The 17021-nt window shown below is 36.6% G+C and overlaps 2 protein-coding genes across 3 annotated transcripts; both read right to left on the bottom strand.

Moving 5' to 3' along the window:
• Positions 1-296: 296 nt before the first annotated feature.
• On the bottom strand, positions 297-14291 carry LOC128682290 (uncharacterized). Of its 2 annotated transcripts, none has more exons than XM_053766929.2 (12): positions 11577-14291; positions 10101-10282; positions 9335-9422; positions 9019-9065; positions 7872-7988; positions 6576-6684; positions 5181-5353; positions 4663-4816; positions 4296-4435; positions 3407-3557; positions 2975-3021; positions 297-476 (listed from the first exon to the last, which is right to left on the bottom strand). In XM_053766929.2, the coding sequence occupies exons 1-12, from the start codon at positions 11677-11679 to the stop codon at positions 357-359; spliced, it is 1431 nt and encodes a 476-aa protein (XP_053622904.1). In that variant the 5' UTR covers positions 11680-14291; the 3' UTR covers positions 297-356. The 2 variants fall into 2 exon arrangements, with proteins under 2 accessions (XP_053622904.1, XP_053622905.1); XM_053766930.2 differs by lacking the exon at positions 297-476 and adding an exon at positions 483-1419.
• Positions 14292-14433: 142 nt separating this feature from the next.
• Cpsf5 (Cleavage and polyadenylation specific factor 5) lies at positions 14434-16762 on the bottom strand. Its single transcript, XM_053766940.2, has 4 exons — positions 16393-16762; positions 15947-16058; positions 15197-15287; positions 14434-14857 (listed from the first exon to the last, which is right to left on the bottom strand). The coding sequence occupies exons 1-4, from the start codon at positions 16623-16625 to the stop codon at positions 14610-14612; spliced, it is 684 nt and encodes a 227-aa protein (XP_053622915.1). The 5' UTR covers positions 16626-16762; the 3' UTR covers positions 14434-14609.
• Between the last annotated feature and the right edge of the window lie 259 nt (positions 16763-17021).

Raw genomic sequence — 17021 nt, 5'->3', positions numbered from 1 at the left:
AATAAGAAATAGATCATTTTCCGTCATGACCCGACCGGGGATCGAACCCGGGACCTCTCGGTTCAGAGGCAAGCACTTTACCACTGCGCCACCGAGGTCGTCAAAAAAATTTAAAAAATTGTTAAGTGCCTCCAAGTAAATCCTCAATATTGTTACAAGACCTAAAATTTCTATACGGATTTTTCACATTAATGCGCATGCGCAAAATGACATCCTATCCATAGATTAATACTATGTTACAGAGTGTGGAAAAACATAGGTGAATCGCAGAACGATATATCATTATGAAATAAATATTTAATCATTTAAAAACAATGTAATATATAATAAAAAAATCAAAATACAAAAATGGTTATCTATTCTTCTTCCTCCTCTTCTTCAATAACAGCTGACGTCGTGTTAAATTCGTCGTCAATTGCAGCGGACGTCATTCCATTTTGTGGATTTTCAGGTAAATCGTGATAAACTTCATGTAACTGTTAAATTAGTACAAAAAATATAGCGTAATGTTAAGGCTCTAACGACACGCGAATGAATTAAAATTGCGAAGTTTGTATCAGAGCTTTTATTTAGGTGTAACGTAATGAAAACCCGGCTATATCTACAGGGTTACTGGTATCAAACACAAAACCTCCTAAAGAGTCTGGATGCATCAAAACAAGCAACTTTTATTCTACGACTTTTCGTGATTCGTAGTTTTGTTTTCATATAAAAAAAAATACAATTTAATTTGCGATTCTACGCATGACAGACAGTAGCGGAAGGGTAACGGGTTAACGGCATAGGGTTAACGTTTTATAGAAACGACATTAAAACTAAAAATAGGAAAATGTTTGTATTTATTACGTTTAGACAAAAGTCGTAGAAAAAAAGATGTTAGTCTCTATGTACCTTATGCGCCTTTGGAAGGTTATGCGTCAGGATACCAGTAACCCTGTATATATCATATAAATCGACAAGGTTATCCGAACATTGGCCCGGTGTCGAGTGTATCGTAGCTGTCAAGTAAATTTGACAAGAAAATGGCATTTCGAAGTCGTAGACGGAGATAACTATAGACATCATAATATTCTTGGTTTCCATCATACAAGAAAGATAAAGCTCGTTTTAGAAATACATAAAAAAATGGGATTGATTGTGCCCGGTTTTGCAACGTATATCATGCACGTTTTGTATGAGAGAGCCGGTAATTGTATAGTATAGTCATCTTATTTGTTTGCGCCAGCTCCTTGCCATTGTCTATGCTTGTAAGTTTCCAAATTTCAATCGCCGTGTCAAGCATCTGTAGTCAGATTGATGTGATACTTAGTCCCAGTCAGTGATGGACCAGTCTGAACGTCCGTCAGGCGCCTGGTGCATTAGTTCGAAAAAGTATTCTTCGTCCTTTATGTGGCACAACTTTTTTTTGTCTCTGCCATCCTGTCAACATACATAATAATGTTAACTCACGCATGCGCATATGTTGACAGGAAGGCGGGTGGAATGAAAGAAATCAGCGACATCGTCTATCATAATGTACCCACCTAATATAAAATTATATTGACTGGAATAACAAATAGAAATGAATTTATTCGTAAAATAAAAATATATAGGTACATTTACAGAAAGTGAACAAAAATTATAACTTTTCAAAGGTACCTAAGTAGGTATAATAAATAAATAATAAATATATTAGGACAATTCACACAGATTGAGCTAGCCCCAAAGTAAGTTCGAGCCTTGTGTTATGGGATACTAACTCAACGATACTATATTCTATAACATATATAGATAAACATCCAAGACCCGGGCCAATCAGAAAAAGATCATTTTCCACCATGACCCGACCGGGGATCGAACCCGGGACCTCTTCGGTTCAGTGGCAAGAATCGTACCACTGCGCCACCGAGGTCGTCATGAGTTGTTTGTGATTTTAAGGACACTGATTTTAAGTGATAACTTAAAATCGTGTCCATGCCACTTGGTACATTGGACATGTTAATTCCTGTCTGTAAATATACCTATTTTATGTCACGAATAAATATACGTATATTTATATTTCTATGAACACCGAGGGTGTTAGAAAAAGCGACACAATAAATGTGTACTAGAAAACCAAAGCAAATAAAGATAACTGTACCAATCGTACTAAAAGTGTATTTATTACAATGGGAACAGAGGGGCCCAAACAAACTTAGATACATGTATTCCTTATTACAAGTCTGACGATTATGTGAACGACAATAATGTCTGGCCCAAGCATGGTGCAGTATCCTCATTGATTTATGACATTATTACGTACGTTTTGTACATTTACAAATGTACAAACCACCGTACATCTGACCTTCCCACTCGGGCCTCCCGCGGTCGGTTGCCGACGCGATATAGAGAATAGCAATGTATCGCTATCTCTTTCAAACACCTGCGCGCGCATCGCGTGATACATCGCGCATGCGCACTACGTCATATAGCGCGCCGTTTGTCCCGACGCCTCTGTGCTCGGCAGTCAGCTACTAACCGGCAAGTGACAGTGACAGACAATTTATATGAGACTACTTCGTTTTCTTACACCCCTGAAACCCTTCTCATAACTTTTATTTTATTTATTCATTCAAATTTTGTCATTTTTAATAATGATGTAAATTCGTCCTCCTAATTTTTAATATATGTTTAAGACTTATATTTGTTATTTGACGTCCTTGGAGCTGCGCTTTGGAAGCCGGCAGTAGATTTAGTTTAATTAAGTAATTTTTTGACGTCAGTGATGTATATCATCCTAAATTGAATAAAGAATTTTGAATTTGAATTCGGACCCGCGATACAAGCTACCTAATGCTCTCTTATTTTTTAATTTTTGTTTCATTCTAATACGCTTTCTTGTAAGAGTGATATGTGGTATCTATAGCTTTCTCTGTCTGCATCCGTTGTCGTTAATGTTATTTATTTAAGTACATTAGTTAAATTAGTAAAACAGCAACCATAATTATTTACCGACCTTGCCATGTGATTGATCTGTGACGCCATATTCATTATCTTCTGAGGCTGTAAAAGTAATAAATAATATTAAAAACAATGTCGCTGTTTGTCTGTCTTTCGTTATTTAGGCTCATATCTTTAAAACTACGCAACCTGTGCGCAGGTTTACTCACGACGTTTTCCGTCACCGGAAGCAAGTGGTGGTCTATGAAAACTACTATACATGAGTCAGATTGGTATACAAACTCATGTGGCACGAGTAGGATTCGAGCCTGGGACTTTTCGATTCACAGGCGTCTTAACCATTACACTACCACCGCTTCAAATACGACGAACACGAACTGTACCGCGGTTAGTGTGTAGCCGACATTATGAATTATTATAATACTAAATATTGATCAGTCGCTCGTGACATAAATTAATTTTCTAAGTCAACGGAAACAAAACTCACCTCTGTCATTGTTTGCTGTGTCGTCTGGCATCAGCACGGGTATGTACCTAGCTTGACACTGATCAGCGTACACCGCACTGATTAACCTTATATCGCTCTCGGAGAGACGCGTCTGGCGACCTATCTCTAGCGTGCGGTGCCACAGGTGATCCTGTGGAAGACCACGCAATGAAACCAGAAGGTCTACCACGAAACATATCACGTAGCACGTTACTAATATAAACACAAGCGTCCACATATAGGTACTGTCTCTTTCCCATTTCGTGTAAAAAAAAAGCGTGGACGCAATGACGTAGTGTTTTAGTTTTTAATGGTAGCCCCCCAGAGTCTAATCCGAATAGAGTATTTTGAACACTTTTTAAAGTGTTCAGAAAGAAACTGTAAAACCAATAAGCTTTTAATTTATTTTCAACGGTTACATTAAGTAAAGAAATGTACTTATTAAAAATTCAACATTATTAGTAATCAATAAGGATGACATTCGAATAACTATATATATTTGTCAAAGTCAAAAACATTTATTGCAAAATCTGTGTTTGTCCATGTACATACATACATACATACATACAAGAATGGTAAATATAATACGTATGTATACAAATATCTCTCAGTAGGTACAACAGCAGGTAGGCCTACCATCAATATTTACGTAACGATTCCAATGTGACTCAGTCCAATTCGTATGCCTAAAATTAATCGCATTCATACTAGAAAATTAACTCGATGGTACGAATTTGCGATGCAGATTGGGAGAAGTGCGGATTTGCATTTCACTTCACACTATCGGATCGTTTCGAAGTGAGATGTTCACATTGCGCCATTGTCAACCACACTGCAATGTGATTGGTCCGCTGCGTCACACTTTGACTCGATGGTGAGAATTGGTAACCTGTACGGGTTCCACAGTGTAAGTGGTGAGACAGCCCGGACACAGGAAGTTGGCGGGCGCGTGCGTCACGCTGGTGAAGTCGTAGGGGATACTCTTCAGCCACGCCGCTTCCGGTGCCTTCTCTAAGTATAGCTCTTCACCTGTAACAAGAGCCCTACTTCAAATGTCTACGAATCTACATAAAGTGTATTGCTAATGCCTGAGCGTCACGTGTATTACTTTGATAAAAGGCAGCCGGTTGTAAAATCACAAATCTTCAACATGTTTATCGTTATTTCTTACGCTGACTCCGCGGCGTCGCCGATCCGAAAGTAACCAAGAACACGAGAGGCCGAAAGAAGTACCAAGGGTTTCAAGAGCCGCTCACCTTTCTGCACATTCTTCCAGTGTATCTTGACGTAGTTGTCGCGGTCGTAGCGGTTGGACATCATGGGCAGCCCCAGGATCCTCATCATCATCATCAGCGCGTGCGACGAGTGCCCAGGGTCTTCGCAACGCGCTATCGATGATAACTTTAACGTCTAGAAATAAATCATTTTAATAGGCAGGTGGTTTATTTCCATATTGATGTTACTAGTTGTTCACCGCGAACTCCATAAGTTTTTACATAATTGGGAATATTTCAAAAACGACTGAACCGATTTTGATACTTCACGGACTCAAAATCTCTATTGGCATATCCTACATACCATTTAAATTTCAGCAAAATTGGACCAACGATTCGAAAGTTATCGCGTTACAAACAAACAAACAAACAAACAAACAAACAAACAAACAAACAAACAAACAAACAAACATACAAAAAAATATATTTTTTTTCCAAATAGAATGGTAACAAAGATAAATGGTTAAATCAAATGTAGCATCTACCAAATTCACACTTACTTGCACTCCTTCCAGGAAGCCCAGATTGGGCCACTTCTCGCCTTCCTCCTCGAAGCTGACCACGTTCATCGGGTCCAGCACATCATCGACCGCGGCCTCTTGGAACATCACGCAGCTCTGAGACTCCAGCAGGTGCATCACTCTCACCAGCGCCGTGAAATCGGGCGACGTTCCTGTAGTAAATAGTGGGATATTTACAAAACATCTCCGGTTCTCGCAGAAGGCGAGGATTCAAAATCAGAATGTCTACAACGAAAGAATACAAACGTAGCGCGTCACTAACGTCCACATGCTGTCTCTTTTTCCCATATCGTGTACGCGTCGTGTAAAAAAAAGAACGTATCGAACCAATGACGTGCTACGTGTGTTGTGTTTCATGGTAGCCCCCCAACGCTGGGCATTATGTTCAGAGTAACACGTCAAGAGTAACGGTCGCCAAAAAATGTTAAAAGATTTTTTTATAGAAAATGAAAAGTCCACCTTCATAGGAAGAACTGAAAAAACGATTTATTTTCTAAGAACATAAAAGTCTAGTTAACCAAAGAGTTTTTTAACACTGAGCCTTCGCCTATTGCAAGCACACTCCAAGTTTCTTCGTGCTAAGTTCGTATTTTTGAAATATTTGTCGGGTGTGTGCATGTAATTTGTGTTTATGAATATTTATTTGTGAAATTGGGTGTAACTACCTATGATCTATTCCGGAAGAATCCTTATGAATTAATTGTAATTGTGTTGTTATTGTTGTGTTATTATAATTTGTATCATTTATCATTAAAGCGTTAAACTTGGATTACATTTAAAAAAAAGGTACCTACATTGTTGCCGGCCGACAGGAGACAGCGACGTTATTTATTTTCATCACTTTCTTTACAGATCATACTTCGTTCTGACAATGATATACTTTATAACCAATAGGGTACGCGCACTGCACGCTGTACCTACTCTTTATAAAGGGTAGATTTAATTTTTTTATTTGCTGAACAAATCAAAATATGCTCAGTACATTGAATATAAATACATCCAAAAGAAAGAAAAGCGAAAAAACTTGACTTTAATATACGTACTTATCATCTATCAATCAATTTTATCAATTAATTTTTTATTTATATTTCCAAATTTTACAAATCAGACTAATGCTTAATATTCCTGCATGCAATTCACATTACTATCTGGTTTTCACGTGCCAAATAAGAACAATTTTACAATAAATAGGTAAACTTTACGTACGATATAAATAGATCCAGTATGTTATCATAGTATGTATCTATGTATCATCTGACCAATCAATTTGTATGGGAGACCAAAAAAATTAATCAATTTTTGTCGTCAATTTCTTTTGATATCGACACACAAAATTTGTGCAGTGTACAAAAGACACTGAGGCGCGAAACTCACTTAGTTTCGGGGCGACCTTGTAAACGACTATACCCATCGGCCACACTTTGTTCTGGTAGTACTGTCTGTTCTGCGGGGTGTACTCCGAGCTGGCGTCCTCGTCGTAAACCTGGATAAATATAATAAATAAATATATTAGGACAAATCACACAGATTGAGCTAGCCCCAAATTAAGTTCGAGACTTGTGTTATTGGATACTAACTCAACGATACTATATTTTATAACAAATACATATATAGATAAACATCCAAGACCCGGGCCAATCAGAAAAAGATCATTTTCCATCATGACCCGACCGGGGATCGAAACCGGGACCTCTCGATTCAGTGGCAAGCACTTCACCACTGCGCCACCGAGCTTGTCTATATTAATAATTTACAATTAATACTCTTTCTTTCTCTCTCTTTCATCTGATCGTTTGAGCGTCGGAGACCAGTGTCCGCTTTCCTACTTTTTCTACTCCACATCGCTTGGTCTTAGTTGTCAGATTCTGTCACTTTTTCCGAGTGTTTTAGGTTCCTCAGCCAATAGAACTACCAAACCGAACCAATAGAATAAAAGTTCATGTCGTCCGATCGGACAAACATTGGTGGATTAGATAGATAGATAAACTCTTTATTGCACCATTTACAAAGGAGTATAGTTATAACAAGATATTCAAACATAATGAGTGCAAAGGCGGACTTTCGCTAATGCAATTTCTTCCAGCCAACCTTTGGATGGAAAGAGACACAAGTAAACTAAGAGGGTGCAGTAAACATAACAGTATTAAATAATTAGACAAAAAAATAAAATATTAAAATACAAAGATATAGAAGAAATATATAAACATGCAGACAAGTGTTGTTATAGAACAATGAATAAATATATAATAGATTAAACAAGACTTATATAATGAGACTTTACTGAGATTAGATAAAGCGTGAAGAGGTAAAGCAAACATATTTCCGCATTTATAAATGCGGTATTATAATACTAGTATTATAATACTAGTTGTTGGCCACGAACTCAGACTTCGTGAACACAATGAATTTTGATTGAGTTTTTACAAAATTGTGAATATTTCAAGAACGAATTAACCGATTTTGATCCCCCACGAACTTAAAAATTCTATTGACAGATCCTGCATACCTTTTAAATTTCATCGAAATCAGACCAACGAAGTTATCGTATCACATACATACAAAAAACGTATTTTTGCCCCAAATCGAATTGTAGACCTCGCTCGCTCTGTCAATTAGTTATAATTTCTCAAAAAGCTATAATCTATTATTTGAACAGTGTCAAGTAGTTACCCGCCGTCTGGAAGGCGCGCTGGGTTGCGTCAGACCGCCACACTCGTGGAAATAGTGGGCGTTGATGTAGTTCCGGTCGTTTGTATTCAGCACTGACGTTTGATCCGGTTGCATGTCCTGGAACCAATCATCACTGTCAGCTATATTAGTATGTTATGAATAAATTTATTTCCATTTCCATTTAAACGTCTCCACCGTTGGGACACAGACCTAAAAATTGATACATAAATTTATATTTAACTTGTTGTTCGCCGCGAACTAGATCTCGCGAGCACAATATTTTTTTTTTAAATTGTGATTATTTCAAAAACGGCTTAACCGATTTTGTTGCCCCACGAACTTTAAAATTCCATTGACAGATCCTACATACCTTTTAAATTTCGTCAAAATAGGACCAACTGTTCGAAAGTTATCGCGTTACAAACAAACTTCCATACATACAAAAAATTATTTTTTGCCCCAAGTAGAATGTTAAGACTAAAAATGGTAAGCAACAAAAAATGGTAAGCCCTTCTGGCATGATAGGGACCAACACTGTTCAAATGAGTTTCTTTCGGCATTTCTTCTCAGCAGTGGTCGGTCCGAAATGTAGTAATTTGTAGTTTTGGTAAATATCATTTAATTTAGAATATGACGTGAAAAGGTGCCTGTGGAGGCCTCATTCCTGAATAAATGATTTGATTTTGACTTCCTTCCTTACGAATACATAAGGAGTATCGGCCATTCCGGATTGTTTTTCATTTCATTCCATTATATCATTCTTGTATCGACCTATATGACTGCGCCATTAACTCCACCAACCAATATTTGTTTGTTATTAATCTTTATTGTTCTTATTAATAACCATATCTTCCAAATGGTGGGCCAATATACAGAAGCCCATGACAACCCGGGGCAGTTTTCTGGCTCAAGGCTAAGAGGAGACGCGACCCTGAGTGGAATGGAGAAGTTCCTAGTAAAACCATAAACAAATGGCGAACTTAATGCTAAATGAAATGTATTAGTCATGTTTATTTCTGTATCTCTGCTAACCATTGGTTTATCTACTTCATAGCAAATATAACAATATTAGGGACACAGACACACATGTTTCACTACTATCCGATAAAATCACTAACAGTAGGTACCTACACAGTAGTTTACATACCTTTTCTTGAAATTTCTTCAATAAATCGTAGCTGTTCACGATGTTTTCTGAAAATTAAGCCATTTATTAATATGTAAACTTGTAAAAGTATGTGTTACAGACAACGACCACTACATTCTTTATCATTCTTTAAATTTCTTCGAAAGATCGTTTCGAAAACTATACGTAGCATAACGTTACGTTCTCTTTTTTACACGATGAAAGAGACAGCATGTGGACGTTCGCAACGTGTTTCTGTTTTTTGTCATTGTTAAATTTGAAGGAGGCAAGGACGACGGTCGAAATACTTCCAGGATCGTCCATTCATGGGAATTACCAGATTTGTGAATGCTCGCCTTCAACATGTCCACCATCAATCGGACGATGTCCCGTTCGTTTACGCATTTGTAGCCGATTATCATGTCCTGCAAGAAAAATAATATGCTAAATGGCTGAATACGAAATTGTGGGTAAAATTTACTGGACATATTGTTATGAAATTTGATACTCCGGTAGAATTTAACCTGGAATAATATAGGGCACTTTTTGGGGAACGAAGCCACAGGTGCAACTATAGTATTTCAAATATCATAAGACTAACTTTGAGACAATACTTTTATGTATCTTGAGTAGGTTCTGACATGATAGGGACTAACGCTGTTTAAATTAGTTCTTTCCGGCATTTCTTCGTGGTCGTTCCAAAATTCCAATAGTATGTAGCTTTTTAAGAAATACAAAAATAAAATTTTGACGTGAAAAAGTGCCTTTGAAGGTCTAATGATAACAAATATTATAAATGCGAATGTAAGTTGGTTTGTTAGGTATATACCTCTTCACGCTATACTCAACCAATCTTCTTGAAATTTTGCATATAAATGTAACCTATATAGAGAAGCACATAACTGTTCCCGTGAGAAATTAACGCGGGCGATGCCGCGGGTAAAAGTGTATCGATTTACTGGATAGGTAGCTTGATGATTATTGTCACTTAATGTGTTTTCTAGGTGTGTGGGCCTGAAAATGACTATCACCTGTTTTATAAGTCGTTGTTAATGTTAACTTAAAGTTGTTGGTCTTCCGAATTAATAAATATATAAACTTACGACAACGGTTCTGTTAAAATCGTAACTCCTCGGCGGACAGAGCTTCTCCCTGTTGGGGTTGTGGATGTAGAGCACGCGCTGGCTGTCCGCGGTGTGGTTCGCGGGCATGTTGAAGAACTTCACGCACACCGCGCTCTGGATCTTCCTAAACGTTTCCATCATCACGTCCTGGGAGTGGGGGTCTAGGAAAATGGTGTCAAAATCAAATCTTTTATCTCACAAGCTTATTTCTTCACGCCATCCTTACAAATGTGGTCGTCCAAATGAAAAGGTACCTTATGGCGGCTGGCACTTATTGCTGAATACAAAACAACGGCTATAATGGCTTAGTGCCGGCCGCCATAAGATCCTTTTTGATTTGGACGACCACATAATACAAAACAAAGTTCTCTGCCGCATCCGTCTCTTTCTCAAAAACTACTGCACGGATTTTCATGCGGTTCACCAATAGATAGTAATGATTCCTGAGGAAGGTTTAAGCCGGGACGGGCCGCTAATTAATAAATAAATAATAAATAAATAAATATATTAGGACAAATCACACAGATTGAGCTAGCCCCAAAGTAAGTTCGAGACTTGTGTTATGGGATACTAACTCAACGATACTATATTTTATAATAAATACATACATAGATAAACATCCAAGACCCGGGCCAATCAGAAAAAGATCATTTTCCATCATGACCCGACCGGGGATCGAACCCGGGACCTCTCGGTTCAGTGGCAAGAATCTTACCACTGCGCCACCGAGGTCGTCAAAAAGTTACAAGTAAAAATAGGACTTAGGTACTTACATTAAAGCCATCGTGAAGCCAATATTTAAACATTCTTACTAATAATTATAAATGCGAAAGTAAGTTTATCTACTCAACTAATCTAGGTTCTTGAAATATTGCATGGGTGTAGTGTATCTACTCGTAAATTATAATTACATGTGGTTCCGCCTTAGAATAGGACCACCACTCGCGTAGATTACAGGTAACAACAGCATTTCCAAGAAAGGTTGACGTCAGGCAGGCGGCCGGATGTTTAATAAAGCACTCTTCAAAAATTTCAAGGTTTACTTTTTAGCTGATACTGCGCTTCGCGGCGTTATAATCCCGAATGCAACCTCGGACACAATAGAGGATGTGAAAGAAATAGAGTTCTGCAATCCTATATTATAAATGCGAAAGTTTGTTACCTCGTCACGTCACGCATTATCTACCGGACTGATTGTTTTGAAATTGGTGTTAGTGTTAAAATTGTATTTGATACTTATTTAAATCAAATGATAAAATTGAGTGTATCTTGAATTCTGGGTTGCATTAACCATTTCAAGTTCTAGAATTTCACTCTCTCTCTCGTCTGAACGTTTTTGGTACCTACACGGGTAAGAAAATAATCTGGTAATAACACATTTGGTACTTTTTATCTCGAAATTTCCACGGGAGCAAAGCCCCGGGGCGCAGCTAGTAATATATAAAAGAAACACACCATAGTCCTTTGTATTTATAGAATAATGAACCACTCCTTTCTCCCACAGGTTACACGTAGAAATTTCAAAGAACAGAAACAATACTAAACTTATGAAATACATTCTAAAGGCTTATCCGCAAGTGAAGTAATAGATAAAGTGACTGCACGAGATATTGCCAAGAGTGACTCTTGTTTCAGTTATGGTTCCGTATAAAAAATTTATTGTTCTGTTTTATTCAAAAGATTGTGGAAATTTCATTTGAAAGAAAATATGTTACATATTTCGAAACGCGCACGCAAACGAATTTTCGGGCTCGGCTATACCAACTGTTCAAATTAAATCTTCTTCGTAGTCTTATTCCTCATGGTTGAGGGTCGTGGTCATTGCGTGGTGATAAACACACACAAAAAATTTCTTGGCATTGTTTGGTTGGAGTGCAATGGAGTTGCAATGGAGTGGTTTGCCATTGCCTTCTCAATTTCACACACAAATTGATAATAAACCAGTGTGCAGGTTTCCTCACGATGTTTTCCTTCACCGGAAGCAAGTGGTGGTCGATGAAAACTACTACACATGAGTCAGATTGGTGTAACTCATGTGACACCAGTAGGATTCGAACCTGGGACCTTGATCGGGCGTCTTGACTTAACCATTACAGCACCAGCGCTTCTCAAATTGAATACGGATCCCTAAAATTTTACTGCTTCGCTAGTTGTAAAATTAAATTGAATTTGACTTTATGCTTTCCAAGTAACACTGACATATTTATATTCGAAAGTCTACGCCACGGTCGGTAATTAATCTATAACTTTTTAATTATTCGAATGTGCGCCCAATACTATCAATATACGCACCTACTATTTATATTAAGATACTCTACGAATAAAATAAATTACCTAGCGTAGCATTAATTTTCCGTTATTATAATAAATAAAAGAAATTGACAAAAATAATAAAATGAATAAACACCCACTGAAAGGCTTCGTTACTGGGTTTTTAAGAATATTGCATGCAATCTTAATCATAAAAAAGTTAAAGTATGTATGCTAAGTGTTTTGTCACTGTCACGCACGTTGCGATAGTTGATATTGACAGAAAGAGACAATATTACAGTTAATATTTAACCATAGATTTAGAATGCACCGCGCAATGACTTTTACTTTTTGATTGAAGGAATATTTTCTCAATGTTTAAATGTTCTCCTAACTCTCTCATCTGAGCGTATTCCTCGGGTTTCTTCCTCAGCCGTCGAGCGCCAGTCCGCAAGTCCAGTGACTTGCTTCAATCAATTTCCCTTATCCTATGTATAACTATATAATTTTACTGAATTATCACCTTCGTACAGATATATACTCTTTATAATTGTATATAATTTATTTATAAACTTGACAATAACAGTAACGTTGTAAAATTTTCAAAAATATTGTAATACTTCGAGTTACAAATTACTAGCAATTGAAGTACCTGTACTTAGAACAAAGCAGAGGCACAATAAAATATATTTTAAATCTATACTATTATTATAAAGAGGTAAGCGTTTGTGAGTTTGTATGTTTGAGGCGGGATTTCAAAAATTCTTTCACCATTAGAAAGGTACATTATCCAAGATTGCTATAGGCTATATTTTATCTCAAAATTCCCACGGGAGCGATGCCCCGGGCTATATCTAGTTGCAAATAAATACCCAGTAGAAATATTTATTTCTGTTATGTACAGTACATACAGCTATGTGATCTTCAATAGATAATTTTTATCTGGATTATATAAATATTTTTTAAATTCTTTGGCCTTGGCAAACATCCTATTCTACACAACTATAATATAGGTACTTCCACTATCTTCATTTTATGAAATACAATATGAATAAAAACTTACATGCTGTATGTATTTATGTAAAATATTTTTTATCGTCATCATTTTCAGTCTACAACAACCCACTCTAATATACACACTTTTTTATATACATAATAGGGCAGATGACAATTTTTTTTTTGTTGATTACTATTCGAAGGCCCTTATATCATTAGAAACACCAGTGAAAAAGTGATAATGACAATTCTTTCAAAATAATGACAAAAATAAAATCACACATTTTTGTACTCGTCCAAACGTTCCATACTGAATGATACACTAACGTGACGTCACGATTGAGTAATAGCGAAAAAGCTGTGTTTGTTCGACAGTTCGTTTATGGTCATGATTTCTAAATAAAAATTGTTACAAAATTTTAGTTCTTTCATGATGAATTAATTTGTTTTAAAAATATTATTTTTTAATTTAATTTCCAACCAACTTTGAATATTCGTATAATATCCAGCTTCATTGTTACAGTCTATGAATGACCAATAATGATCTCATGAATAATATCTATTTTATGTAAACTATATGTATATATTTTTTACAATTGTCTGACGTTGTCATTTACTTCTTTATATACGTAAAGGTTTTAAAATCTAACTTACAATTAAACAGTCTTCTTTCTTCAAGTACAAAAATAAAACAACATTTCTTGAGTCACGCACTTTAGTCAAATATCTTATATCTAACATAGTTACAATGTTGCTTAGATTAATCCGTGAGATTAAGAAAAATAATAGAATTTTGAGTTTTCGATAATTACGCTCTGTCTTGACATACATTTGCAAGACTATGCTTTAGGGTTCCATACCGCAAAAGGTAAATACAGAATCCTTCGCTTGTCTGTCTGACAAGACCGTTAACTCAGAAACAATCAGAGATATCAAAATTAATATAAATCAAATACTGGGATCCTCACGCCTACATCAACTTTTACGGAATTATTCTAATGCAGTTCAAAGAAATCTGAAATCAATCGCATTAGTATTAAAATTTATTTTGATGGTATGAAATAGCATTAACAGATGATAGTAAGCGGCCTGCAGTCTTAGCAGTGAAAAGAACTGAACTTGATGCTCGGAAATGTGGCCCAATTGTATATTTCAATTTATAAACAACAAATACTCTTAATATTCTGAATTGAAATTCCTATACATCACGGGGACAACACAAAACTCTACCAAATCTCTGGATTACATATAAACGAAATTAAACCTACACAGGCTTTGTGACAGCGATGATATGATTGGCCCGTATCCTTGAGCGTTATCGTACAACTCGAATAGAGGAGCCGCTACCAATTTATAATTCTTTGGTACTGCGAACAACGCTCTGTCCTGGAGTTGGACGAGAAACAATCGCTTGTGCTCCTTGGGTTTGGTGATGTGGGGGGGGATGTAAGGGTATTGAGGGGGCTCGAAGTTCGGCCGCCACCAGTTGCCTGGAAGAAATCGATGGAATTACTTACATGTATAATGTAAAATAAATGTAAGTTGTTAATAAAAAGATAAACATTTATTTATTATTTATTTAAAGATTTCAACAATAAATGTTTAATAATGTAATCTTGAATTGGTATTTGTAGATCTAGCAACATTTGCAGTATGGTAGAGTTATGTAATGCTTGCACAGTAAAAAAAAAAGTATTTCTAAACAACTAAGTGATCTGTAGACGAATCTCACAAAAATTAAACGTCCTGTCGGTGATCAGTCCGAAATAGAAATGACTGTCAGAGAAGGCCTACCGAATAATATTTCTATTCATTCAACATTGTCTCACCGATGGTGTCTTCAATGAGCCACTCCTGTTGAACCCCATCCTGCCTCCCGAGTGTCTCCGTCAGCAGACGTTTCAGGCCTTCAATCTCATCCTGCAAATATATATATATTTTTGATGACTGTTAACGCCTTGTATATATGTGTATTGCCATACACGCACACACACATGCACGCGCAGAAGATCGCCTGCGGCGGACATCGCGCCGCCGCGCTCCCCACTCTCTTATCGGCCTCATAACAATACATACAGTGAACACATTTATTTTCTAAATTATACATTATAAGTTTAAAATATCATTTTCAAGTTTTATTGAAGAATCCACATAGTAACCACAAAGAAGTCGCTCCCAGTTTGTCCAATGACACTGGGCCCAGATAAATTTCAAAATGATACTAACAGTCTTAAGAACAGTGTTGCTTACAATTACTATGGGTATTGAAAGAAATAAATATTTTTTCAAGGAGTCAACTGCTTCGTTCCATTAAAACTATAATAAATTATACACTATCTATTTAAAAAATCTGCATCAAAATCCATTGTGTACTTTTAAAGATCTAAGCATACATAAAGACAGACTGGCCTTTTCAACCCTGTTTGGAAATGCTATCGCTAAATGCGTATCAGCTGTTAAGACTATGTGAGTAGTTCTATTCTAGAGTGGAAACACACACCGCAATGAAACTAGATGTCTCTCTTGGGGTAAAAATTACATATTAATACAAAACTTGTTATAAAAATTTATAATATTACCTCTCCAGGGTTTAGTTCCCCGCCGGGCAATTTGAAGAATGCCGTCCCAAGCTGCAGGAGCAGTACATGGGGTAGACCATGCTCGTGTACCAGGAGGACTCCTTCCACTGACCTGAAAGTTTCGGATTCCAGATCTCACTAAGTAATTCCCACTTTGTGTTTGATTTTTCAGAAAAAAAAGTAGGTTTCTTCAACTTTTCAGATATAAACACGAGTCTGGCTGTTACAAAAGGTTAGCAGCTATTATGGACTAAGTGCTGCTGAGGTCTTGGGTAGCTTTCGAGAAGTTTTATAATTTTGCCTTTCTTTTAATGTATATTTCAAGTTCCTTTTCTAGACCAGGTTATCATTCTCTAAATGAAACCCAACAAAATTAATGTGGTAATTTTAGAAAGCACTAAGTTTGTGGTGTTAATTTGTGTTGTGTTAAGAAAAGCTAACCTCACCTTCTCATTCCAATTTTGACAAACTCCTCTCTCATCCTCTGAAACCTGGCGGGCACCGACGCATCCTTCTCAAATAAGGGTTCTTTAGTTCCGAATGTGTAATTAGTCAATGGATATAGATTTATTGTCCTATTTAATGTTAAATTATTGGCGTTGTTTTGACCATTCTGGTGCTGCATTCCAGGACGCGCTGGCCACATTTTGTTACCAGGACCACCTTGTACTGCCGCCATAATAGCTATTTAATTATTAATATACAAATACTGCACTTCCAGAACGTATTTAGCACTAATTTTCTAAAATAAAATAATTAGGTATTGACGACGCCGAACTGACAGACAAGCAAGCGGCCATTACGTTTATATTGTTGTACGTAGTTTCGATTACGTAGGTGCCTACAAGAATAGTTGCATATGTTAGTTTTTCAATTGATTAATGATTTTTACCGATTGGGTTCAACTAAGCTAATTTTTTTGCTCCAACGTTTAGCCAAACGATGATTTTGCCAATTATAATCGGTTAGAAATTCTACAGCGGCAATTGACCGGTATCAAGAGCAGGGGAAACCAAAAACAACATATAAAGTTAGTATTAACCTAGCTAGTACCCTTTTTATAACTATGGTAAGG

This window comes from Plodia interpunctella, chromosome 29, assembly GCF_027563975.2.
Source record: "Plodia interpunctella isolate USDA-ARS_2022_Savannah chromosome 29, ilPloInte3.2, whole genome shotgun sequence".
NCBI lineage: Eukaryota > Metazoa > Arthropoda > Insecta > Lepidoptera > Pyralidae > Plodia > Plodia interpunctella.
This window is presented reverse-complemented; position numbering and strand designations above follow the sequence as displayed.